Genomic DNA, 13,939 nt, shown 5'->3' on the forward strand with positions numbered 1-13,939 from the left:
AAAGGACAGAACTGAGATGCAAGTACCTTTAAGCTGGCAGTTTCTTCTCACACACTATGTCATTCTTTCACTCGCACCTAAAGCAGCTGAGAGGGCCAGAACATCTTGACAAAGGACTATCCAGATGCTGTCTGCCCAGGATCCCCTCTCAGAGAGCAGCACTGATGAACAATGGGGTGGGGTTAATCGTAATTGTACCCTGAGTATCACTCTCCAAATGTTAGGGAAATGCCTTTTAAAAAGTAGATAATTACACCTGGATAGGAGCCTTAAATAACATCAAGTTGTGACACTCTCTCCATTTTAGAGCTGAGCAAAATGAGACTCAGAAAGACAAAGAGACTTTTCCTACAGCACCTTGTTATTGATGAAAGAGCCAAAGACAAAAGTTCCATCTCTAATTTAAACTGTTATGTATTTGAAACAAAAGCAAAAATAAACAAATGGGACTACATTAAACTAAAAAGCTTTTGCACAGTGAAGGAAAGAAACCATCAACAAAAAGAAAAGGCAGCCTACTGAATGGGAGAAGATATTTGCAAACCGTATATCCAGTAAGTATAGAAAGAACTCATACAACTCAACATCAAAAAACAAACAAACAACACAATTACAAAATGGGCAGAGGAGCTGAATATTTTTCCAAAGACATACAGATGACATTGGATACATGAAAAGATGCTCAACATCACTAACCATCAGGGAAATCAAAACCACAATGAGATATAACCTCATACCTGTCAGAATGTCTATCATCAAAAAGAGAACAAATAGATATGGGAACATATGTATATGTATAACTGATTCACTTTGTTATAAAGCAGAAACTAACACACCATTGTAAAGCAATCATACTCCAATAAAGATGTTAAAAAAAAAACCCACAACATTGTAAATCAACTACCCTTGAAAATATTTTTTAAATGCAAAAAAATTTTTAAATTAATTTCATTGTGTGTGTGTACCACAGGTTCAGTATATAAATTATGTCAAATTGATTACATTGTTTTTCAAAATAAAGAATTTTTGATAGTTAAAAAAAAAAGAGAGAGAACAAATAACAAGTGTTTGTGAGAATGTGGAGAAAAGGGAACCCTCATGCACTGTTGGTGGGAGTGTAAATTGGTGCAGCCACTGTGAAAAACTGTATAGCAGTTCCTTAAAAATTAAAAATAGAACTACCATATGATCCAGCAATTTCACTTCTGGGTATTTACCCAAAGAAAACAAAACACAGATTCAAAAAGATATATGCACACTTATGTTCATGGCAGGATTATTTACAACAACTACAAAATGGAAGCAACCTAAGTGTCCTTCAATAGATCAATGGATAAAGAAGATGTGTTTTATATATATATATATATATATATATACACACACACACATAAATATATACATATACATATATAGAGATGTGCATACACACACACACAATGGAATATTACTTAGCCACAAAGAGAATGAAGTCTTGCCATTTGTGACAACATGGATGGACCTAAAGGGTATTATGCTAAGTGAAATAAGTCAGAATGGAGAAAGAAAACTACCATATGATTTCACTCATGTGTGGAATCTAAGAAACAAAAAAAATGAACAAACATAAAACAGAAACAGACTCATAGATACAGAGAACAAACTGGTGGTTGCCAGAGGGAGGAGCGTGGGTAGATGAGAGAAATAGGTGAGGGAGGTTAAGAGGTACAAAATTCCGGGCTTCCCTGGTGGCGCAGTGGTTAAGGATCCGCCTGCCAATACAGGGTACATGGGTTCGAGCCCTGGTCCGGGAAGATCCCACATGCTGCAGAGCAACTAAGTTCCTGCGCCACAACTACTGAGCCTGTGCTCTAGAGCCTGCGAGCCACAACTACTGAAGCCCGCACGCCTAGAGCCCATGCTCCACAACAAGAGAAGCCACTGCAATGCGAAGCCCATGCACCACAACGAAGAGTAGCCCCCGCTCACCACAACTAGAGAAAGTCCATGCACAGCAAAGAAGACCCAATGCAGCCAAAAATAAATAAATAAAATAAATAAATTTATAAAAATAAAAAAAGAGGTACAAAATTCCTGTTACAAAATGTATGAGTCACAGCTATAAAATGTACAGTGTGGGGAATATAGTCAATAACTATGTAATATCTTTGAACGGTGACATATCATAACTAGACTTATTATGGTGACCATTTTGTATGTATAAAAATATCAAATCGCTATGCTGTACACACCTGAAACTAATAAAATATTATAAGTCAATTATACTTCAATAAAAATAAAAATAAATAAAGTGTGACTTGTTTCACCCTGCCTTTACTAATCCACTGAGAGTTGCCACCATCCCCCAACCCGTCCCTGTCCAGACACCCTGGGAGGCAAGAGGGATTAACAGGGAACAAGGGACTCACCCTCTGCATCTTAACTTTATTTCTGAAAACTCAAGATATTTTGCCCATCCTTCCCAACAATTCGCAAGCTGTCATGATCTTACCTATTGGTCTTAGAAGCATATTCACAGCTGTGTCAACAAAATCTCTCACCTAACACTCGCACTACACACCCAACCTTCAGAGAAAATTAAATGGTCTAACACAGCTGAATTCCTTAGCTCTTAGGTTGAACCATATGACACTTCCGTTTTCGCAGATCAGAAAGGGTTGAATATTGGCAATGGAATGTAGCTCAGTCTGATATTCATCAGCATCCTGAAATCACTTAAAAAGGAAATCGCCTTTCATTCTGATAAATCATCCCAGATGTTCCATGAGAATATGTTACATGGGTTTCAGTTAGAAAAGTAAAGTCTAGAGAATAGATCAATAAATACATTGTGGTACACATAGAAAACAAACTTATGGTTACCAAAGGGAAAAGGAGGGAGGGATAAATTAGGAGTTTGGGATTAACAGATACATACTGCTATATATAAAATAGGTAACCAACAAAGATCTACTGTATAACACAGGGAACTATATTCAATATCCTGTAATAACCTATAATGGAAAAGAATCTGAAAAAGAGTATATATATATCTGAATCACTGCGCTGTATACCTGGAACTAACACAAAATTGTAAATCAACTATACTTCAATTTTAAAAAATAAAAATAAATTATGGTATATACACACACTAGAATACTTCAGAAAAGCAGTTAAAAAAATTACTCATATAAACAACATGGATGAACAAACGAACAGACATTGAGTGAAAGAAGCCAGATATAAAGAGTACATTCTGTAGGATTCACATTGCACCAAGGCTCAGAACAGGTGATGGAAGCCGGAAAGGTCGTACTAGAAAACGTATAGAATGCCAAAAGTATTCAATATCTCGAACCATGTCTAGGTCACAGCGCTTTAAACATATACAAAAATCCATCTAGCTGTATCCTTAAAATCAGTGCCTCTTACCCGCTTTGTATATGGATGTGGATTTTATACCCCAAATAAAAAAGAGGAGAGAAAATTACAGTCTGTGGACCCCCATGATACAGGTTAGCCTAGAGTGGTTAAGCACAGGCTGTGAAGGCAGATAAAATCGGTCTGCCCCCAACAGATATTTGATCTTTGATGATATACTTAACCTCTCTCTAAGCCTCAGTATTCTTATCTCTGAAATGGAGATCACAATGACATTTACCTTATACAGTTTGGGGGATAATTCAATAAGACAGTGTTTAAAAGGCACATGGCACAGAGGCTCAAGGATGGCCAGTAGGTACCAGCAGTAGCACTGGTAGCAGAGTCTGTAATGAGACATCCCCCCAACCCCGCACCTGCCCCCTCCCACGCATATACTTCAGTTTCTGGAGAATTCTTCCCCTGACCAGCTCTCACTCCTCACGTGCTCCTTGGTGGAGGAGCAGGAACCAGGCACTAACCCCCAGAACCCGGCGCAGCCGCGGTCCTCCACTTACCAGTAGGGCGTCTGGGAGGTTGTGGTCCTCTGTGAAGGTGATGACCGCAGAGGTGATGTCCAGCGCACTGAGCTCCGGCGTGGCTGTGCTGATGGAACCTGCATCCTGGATCCAGCCCGCCTGGAAGAACACGGCCACCTTCCTCAGGAGGCGGCTCGCACGCACGCGCTTGAATACATGTCTCACCACAAACCTCATGGAGTCCCCAAGGTTCCTGCTGCTAGAGGACCCTGCCAGGGCGAGTCCCCTGACCTCCTGCAGGAGCACGGGCCTCCCCTTATGGTCGGAGAAGCGAACCACGTAATCTGTTTTGCTGTCGTAGGAGACGATGGCCACCCGGGCACCCGTGGGGCAGTTACTCCCACTGATTTCCGTCTTCATCAACAGAGATAGTGAAATGCCTCTCATCCTCTCGAAATCCAACTGGGAGACATCATTTGACACGTCCAAGGCGAAGACCACCTCGGTCGGGAACACTGGGCATTCGGAAACACCTAGACACGTGGATACACAGATTTAGGATTGTCTGTAATGTCTGTAAACGGATGAAGGTTGGAGTGAATAAGAAGAAATGTTATTTACCTGAACAGGCTAGAAGGGAAACGATTTTGGAGAGAAAAGACATTGTTAGTTGACATAGGCGAAGCCACGTTTGCCAGCTTCAGTATGAAAACCATCTCCTCTGAGAAATTCAAGCCTCTCCGAGTTCTGCCTGAGTGTGGCAGAGAGACCTCACCTTGCTCCCCAATATCTGCTCTCCCTTTTTTCCATGGTAACAGAAACCCAGTCTCTGGCTGCGTATATGGCTGCCTGGAACAAAGGGTACATTTCCCAGTGGGGTAGCATCTTACTAAGCTCTGGATAACAGAATTAGAACCATGGGAGGTACAACCTTGAAAAAGTATCCTCCTTTCCTTTACCTGCTGGCTGAAGCTTGATAGACATCTTGGACCATGAGGTGATTTCGGAAACAGCATCCCCACCCCAGTGGCAGTGCAGGAAAATATAAAGAGGCTGCATCCCTGGGCACCCATCCCTAGGCACCATGGTGCTCCATCATCCCGGGACTGGCTACCTCCAGGCTGATTTGAGGACTATGTTGGTGTCCCTGCATTTGAGCACTGAGTCACACTGTACTGAACTTAAATCTAATACACTTAGCTACTCAGAAACTATATATACACACACATATGCATACACACATATCTTAAATTCTATGTAATAAAATATAGTAATATTAGTAATTAATTATTAATATTATTAATATTAATTATTGTATTGTTGGTTATTAATATGTTTATTAATGTTAGTAATAATATTAATTGTATATTGCATATATTATGTATAAGTGTGTATACACAAGCAATATATTTTCATGGAAAATACTAGAAAACAGTATATTAAAATTACCCTTAATTTATCATATATATGTGTATATATGTATATCTATCATTTGTTTTATTTCATTTTGTAAGACTTGGAGCTTAGGATATGCTCTATTCTGAATCTTTTTTCACTTTATGATATTCCTTCCATCAATAAATTTAGAGCAGTATCATCTGGTCTCCTATGATGTCTCATGATTTCTTCTGCCAACATCCCTTTGTGATGAGAATACTTGAACTTGTATCTGTTCATTTCTGTCCAATTACAGCTCCAAATAGGTCTACAATTATGACTTTTGATATGTATTGTCCAATGACTCTTCAGAAAAATTGTGCCAATTGACATGCCTACATTTCTCAACTCTGGATAGGGATTTTTTTCCTCATCTTAAAAAAATTTCCAATTTGAAACAAAAAAAAATCTTATTGTAATTTGTATTCTTTGACTTCTTGTGAGGTCAAACATTTTTACAGGTTTATTGTATTATTTTCTTTTCTGAATCCTCCATTCATGTTTTTGGCCCGTTTTCAATCTAAAAGAGTTTTTTACACTTAGGTTTAGCAAATATGAAATATCTGTGTTTGTAGATGAAAATGATTGAGTAGCAGTGATTTTATATATTTCAACATGATACAGTAAAGAAGTTAGGGCCTTTCCCCAGGTTCATTGTTTATATTGCATATATTTTCCCCATTTTTCTGTTTGTTTTTGACTTTACAGTGCTCCTGAATGTAAAAGAGGTTTAACTTTTAACTCTGAAACTCTTTTCCTTTGTGGTCAAGGTGATGGTATTATTCTTTATGATTTTTAGGGAAAAAAATTCCAGAATCTCCCTGAACAGCAACTGGATGGGAATGGACAGAATATGGGAGAGTCAGCATAATAGTGGTGGGATGATTGTGGAGAAAACCCAAACTAAACAATTTGCCAAGTCAATGTTCACTGCCTATTGCCAGTAAGTGGAGAAATGTGTATATTATAGGATGCAAATATCCTGGAGTACACTGAAGACAAAGAATTACAATCTGGGAATGTGACAAAGCATTACTTAAGATTTGATGATTCACAGTTCCATTTTTAAAACACAAATGTTAATTTAAAGAGACCCATTTCTTACTGAAGGCTCACTGTTGATTCCTCTTGTTTAAATGGATGAAATAAAAGAACAGAGCTTCTCTTTGCCTGTTTTGTGATAAGAAGCACCAAGATGTGCAGGTGTGCAATTATCATTGCATTGCATGAGGTGCCAATTGTAGAGGAATTTTTCTTCACTGGTGAGATGGCATGCCTTTCATCCACTTCATTTCTTTTAATTTAATTTTATTTTACTGAAGTATAGTAGATTTATAATATCATGTTAGTTTCACGTGTACAGCAAACTGATTAGTTATACACATATATGTATCATACATTCTTTTACAGATTTTTTTCCCTTATAGGTTATTACAAAATATTGAGTATACTTCCCTGTGCTATACAGTAGGTCCTTGTTGGTTATCTATTTTATGTATAGTAGTGTGTATATGTTAATCCCAAACTCCTAATTTGTTCCTCTCCCCTTTCCCCTTTGGTAACCATAAGTTTGTCTTCTATGTCTGTGGGTCTATTTCTGTTTTGTAAATAAGTTCATTTGTAACTTTTTTTAGATTCCACATACAAGTGATATCATATGAGGTTTGTCTTTCTCTATCTGACTTACTTAGTATGATAATCTCTAGGTCCATCCATGTTGCTGCAAATGGCATTATTTCATTTTTTTTTAATGGCTGACTAGTATCCCATTGTGTATATGTACCACATCTTTGTCCATTCATCTGTCAATGGACATTTAGTTTGCTTCCAAGTCTTGGCTATTGTAAATAGTGCTGCAATGAACATTGTGGTGCATGTATCTTTTTAAATTACGGTTTTCTCCAGATGTATGCCCAGGAGAGGGATTGCAGGATTGTATGGTAGCTCTGTTTTTAGTTTTTTGAGGAACCTCCATACTGTTCTCCATATCATCCACTTCACTTCTGAGACCACGTTGGGGAAGATTACTTACCCAGTGGGGACTGAGCTGTATACGTTAAATTATAAGAGCTTCCCATGATGGACCATGGCACCTCCAAACCCCAGGTGACTTATGTTCTCAGTGCATGATCCATTCCCACTTCACACCCCTGGCTCCTTTCTAGCCTTTCCCAACAACTTACGGCAATTTTCGCGACCAAAATTGATGATTTCACAAGGCTGTTAGAAAAAAGGAGAAAGAAAGGAAAGAGTACTTAATTTGAAGCATATTCCTCCTCACCGTCATGACTTAGAAATGTCGTATGGATGTTATCCCAGCCTATCTGAAGCTTTTTAATCCACAACAGAAAACCTCAAAGTTATTACAACAGATGGAACTTTCCAGAAGTTATATTTCTGGATCCAGTGGATATTTTTAAACTATTTTATATACAATATACTGCCCATACTATTAGAGATAGGTAGATAAGGGGAACCCTTCTTTTTTAAAAAAAATCTGCCTCACAAAGGAATGGAATCAAATCTGATTTTGAAGAAGTTTAATTCCAGGAATGTCAGCACAGAAGGCAGAAAAATCCCTTAAATTCTTGGATTTCTACCTTAGCGATTTCTGTAACATTTCTTTAGAATGACAGGCAAGATATTCTACCCCCAACACCTCCCCTAGAATTGTTTCACTCCTTTGATCCCTTCCTCTCTGTTCTGTTCTCCCCTTGACCCCATCACTTCCTGCTCCTCAGTTGCCCCACGTCCTTCCCTACCCTCCCCTCAATAGTATTTTTGTACTTGGGTGATGAAAAATCATAAGACTGAGATCATTTTCAGGTGTGCCATAAGACACAGTGGCCTGTACTATACTATGTGTTGGCTTATGTATACTTTACAAGCAATTTTTGAACATTACAAAAAGCCTTTCCCCCCCACCCCCACTGGGGTAGTAACCTCAAAGTCTTTCCTTTCATGCCAACTGGTATTTCTCAAAAACATCCAGATTTAAAATATTATTCTACTCTTGAAAATATTTAAAATATTGTTTAAATATTTAAAATATTATTCTACCTCTTTTATTTGATTTGGTTACAACCTACCAGAGTAAAGTCTATAAACAAAGTACTAAGAGAACTTACAAGAGGAGAAACTAAAGAATCTTTACAGATTTCTATTTTGTGAAACTGGAAAGTTTTGCGTTTTAAAATTTACAATTAAAATCTTCACACCAGCAGAAACAACAGATTCTGTAACTATTTCAGATATTGGAATAATCAGATAGAAAATATAAAATAACTACGTTTTGTATGTCTGAAGAAATAAAAGATATCCTTGAAAATATTAAAAAAAAATCTTCACCTACCATCATATCTATCACACCTTTGGGGCCCTTGATGCCCTGGAAAGAACAGAAATGGGTTTCACATGCAAGATTCTGGAAGTCCAACACATTATTCTGAAGAGTTGGCAAGAGAGTTTGAGAAAGCTCACCACGCTACAGAGACCTCCTTCTGCCTTGCTCCTGGGCCTGAAGTTCTGTCTGACTCTTTAAGGAAGGAGGTCAGAGTGTCTAGGAGATGTATCCCAGACCTCAGAGTCCAGGGTGCCCAGGGAGATGCTACAGAAAGACTCTTAGGAGACCAGGTTATTTTGAGACTAAGCCACAGATTTTTTTGGTTTTCTGTTTTTTGGGGTTTTTTGTTTTTTTTAATTAATTTATTATTTTATTTTATTTTTGGCTGTGTTGGGTCTTCGTTGCTGCACACAGGCTTTCTCTAGTTGCAGCGAGCGGGAGATAATCTTCATTGCACTGCGCAGGCTTCTCATTGCGGTGGCTTCTCTTGTTGCAGAGCACAGACTCTAGGCGCATGGACTTCAGTAGTTGTGGCTTGCAGGCTCTAGAGCACAAGCTCAGTATTTGTGGCACATGGGCTTAGTTGCTCCACAGCATGTGGGATCTTCCTGGACTAGGACTCAAACCAGTGTCCCCTGCATTGGCAGGCGGATTCTTTTTAATTTTTTTATAGTTGTGTGTGAACTTTTTTTTTAATTTATTTATCTTATTTATTTATTATTTTTGGCTGCATTGGGTCCTCATTGCTGCACACAGGCTTTCTCTAGCTGCAGCGAGAGGGGGCTACTCTTCACTGTGGTGCTGGGGTTTCTCATTGTGGTGGCTTCTCTTGTTGTGGAGCACAGACTCTAGGTGCCCAGGCTTCAGTAGTTGTGGCTCGTGAGCTCTAGAGTGCAGGCTCAGTAGTTGTGGCACACGGGCTTAGTTGCTCCACAGCATGTGGGATCTTCCTGGACCAGGGCTCGAATCCATGTACCCTGAATTGGCAGGCAGATTCTCAACACCTGCGCCACCAGGGAAGCCCCAAGCCAGAGTTTAGGATCAAATTCAGGAAAAGGCCATTCAAGATCCCAGGACCATTTATAGGCAGTTCTAAAGTGGACCCCTGTCCTCCCCTACCTCTTCTCCTCAGGCCTCCCACCACCACCCTATCTATTCCCTAGCATTACACAAGTCTTCCCTGGAGCCCTTCACAACAGATCCGCCTGACTCCAGCCACTCTGGGAGTCTGGAGAACTTTGTGCTTATTTGTACTCTACGAGGCAGTCATTTGTGAATTCCTGCAGCTCACTATAATCTCCTCAGCCTTTGTTTCTTTATCTGTAAAATGGGCATGGTGGTCCTTCTTCTTTTAAGATTTTTGTGCACCTCTCCAGCAAACCCTAAACTGCAGTGAAACCACCTGGTTCAACCCGCAGCCGACTCACTGCACCTTCCTTCACGGATGATGGCCTCATCTCTTAGGACAGGCATGGGGCAAAACGACAACCACCTCTAGTCTTTCCTTTCATACCAAATGACCTTCCAAGGAATTTTACAAATATCTGTGAGCTTGCAACATTGTCAGTGTGGATAAGATTATATAAATGTCATATTTTGTTAGGATTTCTTTCTGGTTTTTGCATAAATGTTGCCGCTCATCTTGTTTACACTGATAAACGCACTTTCCAGTGAGCTTTATGTATTGTTTTATGTACTTAGACAGATCCATGAATCTGCGGCCACTCCACATCTTCCCCATGTTCAAGTCAAAATATCTATATTTAATAAATACTACACTGTGTAAGAACTTGAAGCTAATGTCCTCTAAAGTAAATTTGGCACATTCCCTATATACCTCCTCCTGTGCATTTTAAATGTTTATTTCTTCTTAGAGATGTCTCACCAAATCCTTATGCAATTTTACACAAAGGTTGAAAATAAAAGAAAGGAGAAATCCATGTTACCACTGGTCCTGGAGGGCCTGGGTCACCTGGAGTTCCAACGAATCCAGGAAGTCCAACATTACCCTAAAAATGACCAAACCAAAGGGATAAGCTTCCCCCTTGAACACGACTTGATTAAAACCAATAGACCCACCTTAAGATTCCAAGTTGTCATTATATCTGAGTCTAATGAGTCTGCTATGGACCAGTTAGTTCATGAACCGTCATCAGTAGAGTGAGACACGGAGACTGGGTGGGGGGGGGGATGGGGAGGTCTTTGTGGGAACCATCTAAATCCCCCCCATACATACCTAACCCCAGCCAACATGTGTAAATTCACACAAACACTTAAAGTATGTCTTGATATTCAGCTGAGGCTCCAGGTCATATAATTAAATGAATGCAGGAAATGTGTATTGAAGGCCAGGCATCAGGAGAAAGGAATCTTCTGGTCTTCAGTGTCTCAGAAAAGGTCTATGCTGACCATGGACTCACTGCTTATCTGACAGGGATTTGAACTGACACAGCATTATCTGCGTATAATTGACGCTTTATATTTTTTTAATTTTAAAACAAGAGAGACAAGTTTAGCTGAGCAGGGTAATATTAGCCAGTAGCAAGCCAAGTTAGACATAGTTCAAATTTTCCTTTATGTCCTTGCCAGTTTATGAAAATACCAGTTATTGGGTGCCCAGACAGTATACATTCTCTTTCCGTTCCTCTCTTCTACATTGAACACTAGTCCATGTTCTTTTCCCAGAAGGCCTTGCTCTCTAATGTATATCAGCTAAATACTACCAAGTTGTTAGGTATCCACAGGGTTACTCTTTCCAAAAAGAGATGGTAGTGATTGTGGCTCTTCAATACTGAATCTTCTGAACCTGAAGGAATGGGTTTTATTGGTAGACTCTATAAAGCACAGAGAAAAACATGACTCCAAGTCCACCAAGATGACAGCCACATTCTTGAGAGTTTAGTCCTAGAATAGCTAAGAGAAAGTAAAAGCTTGGAAGAATCTTAAAGAAACAGTAATATTTGCCCTGCAGCTAAACCAATACTTTTTCAAATGATGTCTAGATTTATCAAAGACAGAGGTGTCTCCAAACTTGTTCTTTAAAATGTTGATACTACATAACTGAAACTCCAACTTGAATTTTCTGTTGTTATGGTTTGGTGAGCTGCATTTGCATTCAGAAGATAAATGATAATGGGACTAAGTGGGGAGTGACCAGGAAGGTGTAGAATATTCTGACGAGGACATGGGCTTCCTGCTAAGAAGTCCATTAACCCAGTGGAAGTATAGTCCTGTGAGTAGACTGTCATGATGTGGGCCTCTATAGATCTGGGGAAATTCCTTTGGTTCTTACCCTCTTCCCTCTGATTCCCTTTGCCCCCTTCTCTCCTTGGTGGCCCAGGTCACCATCTTCTCCCTTAATAGAATCAAAAGTAGAACGATGAGTGTAAAGAAAAATAAGTACAAATAAATGACACATGCTGCATACCAGATGTCAGGCCCAAAAAGATATCTTCTTACTTGTGCACCAGGGTAGCCAGGAAATCCAGGTTCCCCCTAGTGTCAGAAATGAGATAAGGTCTTGTTTAGTGTCATGTGATTAAGTCTTTCTTTGGCATTTCTTGGGGGAAAAAGAAGATACTATAATTTTGAGAAAACAAACTCAAAACAGGTGCCAGAAAAAACAACTATCACAAAGGCTGTTATCTTAAGCTACCCCCAAGTGGCCGTATTTTATTTCTATAATTCAATGCAAAGCAACATGCAAGTGATTTTTAAAAATTCTTCCTCCCTTCTTGATATATTGTGTAATAAAACTTTCTTCTTGTGCATTTTTATTTATCTATCAGTTTAAATAACCAGAGATATGATCCAATTGAAACCAAGGGAAGGGCCACCAAATTGACTGCTAGGAAGCAGATGATCATTGCCAGACCAAAGACATACTACCAAGCAAGTATTCATTCAAGAAGTATTTATTTAGCACCTACTGTGTGCCAGGCATGTCTCTAGGTGTTGGGAATTCCATGGTAAACAGAACAAAGACCCTGCCATCAAGGAACTTACCTGCTAGTGAGAAAGAGACGTAAAATCTGCCAGGGTGAGATCAATGCTATTCCAGAAAAAGGATTAAGAAGTAAAGAATGTAAGGGTGAGGGGTTAGCTATTTATTTTATATAAGGGGGTCAGGCAAAACCGTTTTGTAAAGGTAGCATTTGGGTAAAGACCAGCATGAATCCAGGAAGCAAGCCAAGCAGATGTGTGGAAGTAGAGCATCCCAGGCAGAGGAAAGAGTATGTGAAAACCATAAACAAGGGTATGAATGTGTGCTGTGTTTGACCAACAATGAAGCAGAATAATGGGATGGGGAGGGGCAGATTATGTAAAATCTTGTGGGCCACATAACAGTGGGGTTAACTCTGAATGCCATCGGGAGCCATGGCTGGGTTTTGAGTAAAGAAGTGACATGACCTGCCTCTGTATTTACAAGATGGCTCTGGTTCCTTCAAAGAAAGCTAACTAGAAGGGCAGAAGCAGGGGGAACAGTTAGGTGGCTCTGACACTAATCCAGGTGCTAAATCACGTTGGCTTGCCCAGAGTACAGCAGTGGTGGTGGTGAGACAGAATGACATGCTGGATATATTCTGAAGATAGACTGACCCTTAAGTGTTGATGGATTAAATGTAAGGGGTGAGAGAAAGAGACTTATTAAAGATGAAACAAGCATCTGTTTTAAGTAACTGGTGGGATGGAGTCTCCACTTCCCAAAATGGGGAAGGCAGGAGGAAGGGCAGGTGAATCAGTTTGGGCTGACTGGATGTTTGATGATATTAAAGGATCATTGCTCATTCTTAGGTGTGATGATGGTATTGTGGTTATATTTTTAAAGAATCTTTTAGAGATGAAAGCTGAAATATTTATGCATGAAATATATGATATCTGGTATTTGCTTCAAAATAATTGGGGGGGGAGTGGGAAAACGTGAGTGGGACTATAAATAAAACAAAACTAAATTGGCCAAGCGTTTTTCATTGTTTGAGCTAGGTAATATATACACAGGAGGAGGTATCATCATATTAGTCTCTCCACTTGTATATATGTTTGAATTTTTCCATAATAAAAGATTAGAAAACAAAAGAAGAAGAAAAAATTTGCTTGGGGACATGCCAACTTTCAGGTGCCTATGAGATAAGCAAGTAGAAACATATTTGGAGCTTAAGAGATTGGTCCAAGCTAGAGAAGTAAACTGAGATCAGAGGACAGATGGCACTTGATGCCAAGAGACTGGATAAGGTCACCTGAGGAGTGAGTAACGAGGGAGAGAAATATGAGGATAGAGTCCTGA

General features: G+C 39.4%; 1 protein-coding gene across 1 annotated transcript in view; it reads right to left on the bottom strand.

Moving 5' to 3' along the window:
- LOC149749446 (collagen alpha-4(VI) chain-like) overlaps nt 1-13,939 on the bottom strand; it is a 49,447-nt gene that overhangs the window by 13,509 nt on the left and 21,999 nt on the right. The window contains 7 exon segments of the mRNA XM_089909935.1: nt 3,915-4,408; nt 4,497-4,505; nt 7,496-7,532; nt 8,665-8,700; nt 10,602-10,664; nt 11,948-12,010; nt 12,115-12,150. Coding sequence (XP_089766061.1) covers nt 3,915-4,408; nt 4,497-4,505; nt 7,496-7,532; nt 8,665-8,700; nt 10,602-10,664; nt 11,948-12,010; nt 12,115-12,150 — 738 coding nt within the window.

Source organism: Delphinapterus leucas, chromosome 4 (assembly GCF_059928025.1).
Source record: "Delphinapterus leucas isolate spDelLeu-1000000601 "Yukka" chromosome 4, BTC_Dleu_Yukka2, whole genome shotgun sequence".
NCBI classification, from domain to species: Eukaryota; Metazoa; Chordata; class Mammalia; order Artiodactyla; family Monodontidae; genus Delphinapterus; species Delphinapterus leucas.